Source organism: Aegilops tauschii, chromosome 1 (genome assembly GCF_002575655.3).
Source record: "Aegilops tauschii subsp. strangulata cultivar AL8/78 chromosome 1, Aet v6.0, whole genome shotgun sequence".
NCBI lineage: Eukaryota > Viridiplantae > Streptophyta > Magnoliopsida > Poales > Poaceae > Aegilops > Aegilops tauschii.
The window spans coordinates 482,243,613-482,246,372 of NC_053035.3; the positions used below are offsets into that span (position 1 = coordinate 482,243,613).

General features: G+C 56.6%; 1 protein-coding gene across 1 annotated transcript; it reads left to right on the plus strand.

Annotated features, from left to right (window-relative positions):
- The first annotated feature begins 480 nt into the window (after positions 1-480).
- On the plus strand, positions 481-1,699 carry LOC109743602 (fasciclin-like arabinogalactan protein 12). Its single transcript, XM_020302695.4, has one exon. It carries the CDS (start codon positions 569-571, stop codon positions 1,436-1,438), a length of 870 nt encoding a protein of 289 aa, XP_020158284.1. The 5' UTR covers positions 481-568; the 3' UTR covers positions 1,439-1,699.
- The last annotated feature ends 1,061 nt before the right edge of the window (positions 1,700-2,760 follow it).

The following is a 2,760-nucleotide window of genomic DNA, read 5'->3' on the forward strand; positions in this document are numbered from 1 at the left end:
TGTGTGTGTGTGTGTGTGTGTGTGGGGGGGGGGGGGGGGGTGGTGGGGGTGGCGGGTTTAGATAATGCCATGCCAATTGTTTATTTTTAGTGCAAAAATCGTCGAGAACTGTCACCCATTGGATTTGGATCGTGTGCCTCTGGAGACGTTTGCTGGGATCTCACCCTCAGTTAACGTTCGCCGAATTGCTTTACCGATTAAATACAAGTGTATGCTAGCCTGGGGGCGTGCATTGAAAATCCAGTGGAAAATTACGTGGATTGCTATTCACATTCGTCGTTTCGGGTTCAGGCTCTCAAGGTAAGGTAGTTCGTGAATCACATCACCCACGGCCACGGAGCGTAAATACGAGAGAAAGTTGCTGTCAGATTAGCTAGCTCGCAAAGAATTTCCACCGCGCGCGCATCTTCTCAGCTCACACTCTCACCAGTCCCGTCTCGTCTCGTCGCCACCCACCGCCACTATAAGTCTATTAAACACGGACTGCGAGATCGCGCTCCCTCTCAGATCAGCTCCTCCTCCCCAGCCCACCCACCAACCCATCGCCCGCCGGGACACCACCACGGCAATGGCGTCGGCGTCGCGGATCCTCCTGGTCGCCGCGCTGCTCCTGGCGGCGTCGGCAATGACATCTGCGCAGAAGGCGAAGGCGCCCGCGAAGCCGGCCCCCGCGGCCGCCGACGCGCCCGCGGCCGTCGAGGCGCCCGCGAAGCCCGCCCCGGCCGCGGCCGACGCGCCCGGCGCGGCTGCCGCCGACGGGAAGCCCCCCACGGACGTGACGGCCATGCTGGAGAAGTCCGGCAAGTACTCCAAGTTCGTGCAGCTGCTCAAGGAGACCCGCGTGGAGACGCAGATCAACGCGCAGCTGACGGACAGCTACAACGGGCTGACCATCTTCGCGCCCACCGACGCCGCCATCGACGGGCTCAAGGCCGGCACCCTCAACGGGCTGTCGTCCCAGGAGCAGATCCAGATGGTGCTCTACTGCGTGCTGCCCCGGTTCTACTCGCTCTCCATGCTCGGCACCCTCAACGGCAAGGTCAGCACGCAGGCGTCCGGCCACTCCGGCCCCTACACCTACAAGATCAAGCCCTCCGGCAACAACGTCAACGTCTCCACCGGCGTTAAGGGCAACAACATGCTCCTCGGCAGCGTGGTGAGCAAGGACTTCCCGCTGGCCGTCTACTCCGTGGACAAGATGCCGCTCCCCTACGAGCTGTTCGGGCCGCAGCCGCCCACCCCGGCGCCCGCCCCGGCCCCGGCCCCCACCAAGTCCAAGCCCAAGAAGAAGAAGAAGTCCGCCGGGATCGCCGAGGCGCCCGAGGCCGACGACGCCACCGCCGACGACGACACCGAGAAGTCCGCCGCCGCGTCCCTCTCCGGCGTCGCCAGGTGGGCCGCCGTCCTCGGTGCCGCCGTCGTCGGCGCCATGTTCTGATCCGATCCGAGAGGAACAACACATGGTGGTGTGGTGGTGCCATCTTTCTTGCTCCGTGCGTGATCGAGTTGCGTTGGCGGATGGATCCATTGGTGGATCCCTGTACCGATAGATACTGTGATCTCATGATGATGTGTGTGCCCATCGGCTTTATTCTTTCTCTTTTTCTTCCTTTCTTCTGATGAAAACTTCTTCTCTCAATTCTTGTTGATTTGTACGCTGTAATTTATGTGATATACTAGTGCTTCTCGAATTCATTCATTGGATTCCACGACACATTTCGAGTACCCGCGATGTGGATCTGTCTGCCTTGTTGAAGATCAGATCTGTTCTTGCGAAAACAGGGGAGACAGAGCAATAATGTTGCCTCCCACATTCCGTGATAGAATACGGAAAGCAGGGTGGCAGATCCAAAACATCACTACCACTCACTACGGTGGAGTACTAGATCTTGGATGCCATTGCCAGCGATGCTTTGCTCTGTGTGTGTTGTCGCTGGGCGGAAAGGGGCACCGCCACCCACCAATTCTATATTGTTCTTGCATGCATCTCGATGCAGTGTCCACTTCACTCCACTCCAAAAGCGACGCTGTACGACGGCATCTCTAGACATGACCATAAACAAATCTACGCAGATACAATACCGTTGCTGCTGCCTCGAGTTTGTACAGCCATCGGCTATGGAGTGTGTTTAACTCCGCGAGAGCAGAGCTTGAAATACGACTCAAAGCAAGGCGAAGGATTAAGAAAAGAAAGATTTTGGATCGATTGGAGAGGTGCAGCGCGATACGGCCCAGGCGCATTATTGTAGTGGCCGTAGGGTGCGCCGGACAGGGACCATTCGCGCTTAGAAAACTTGATGAAGGGTGGCGTTTGGCGCCGGATCGCTCTGGCTCGACTCACATGGAACCAACCCACCTACCGACTCACTGACTGACGATCGCGCTGGATCTGGCGTGCCGTTGCGTTGCGTTGCTCGTGCGTTGTTTTTAGGCTGACATCCATCGATGAGGTGGCTCCTCCGCCTTGCATGTGATTCTAGTCATGAACCCAAATTATGTTCTAGCCAGCGGCCGGATCTGAGGTCATGTGTTTGCAGAGAGACAACACGGTCCGGGGACGGTGGTTAATTATACTCACTTCACTCTCACCAAAATTAAGCATCACAATTTTTCTTCTTCAGAAAACTGTCGATCTATTCATCTTCAATCATGGTAGTACAACGAACACAAAAAATAATAAAAATTACATCCAGATTCATAGACCACCTACCGACGACTACAAGTACTGAAGCGAGGTGAAAGCGCGCCGCCGTCATCGCC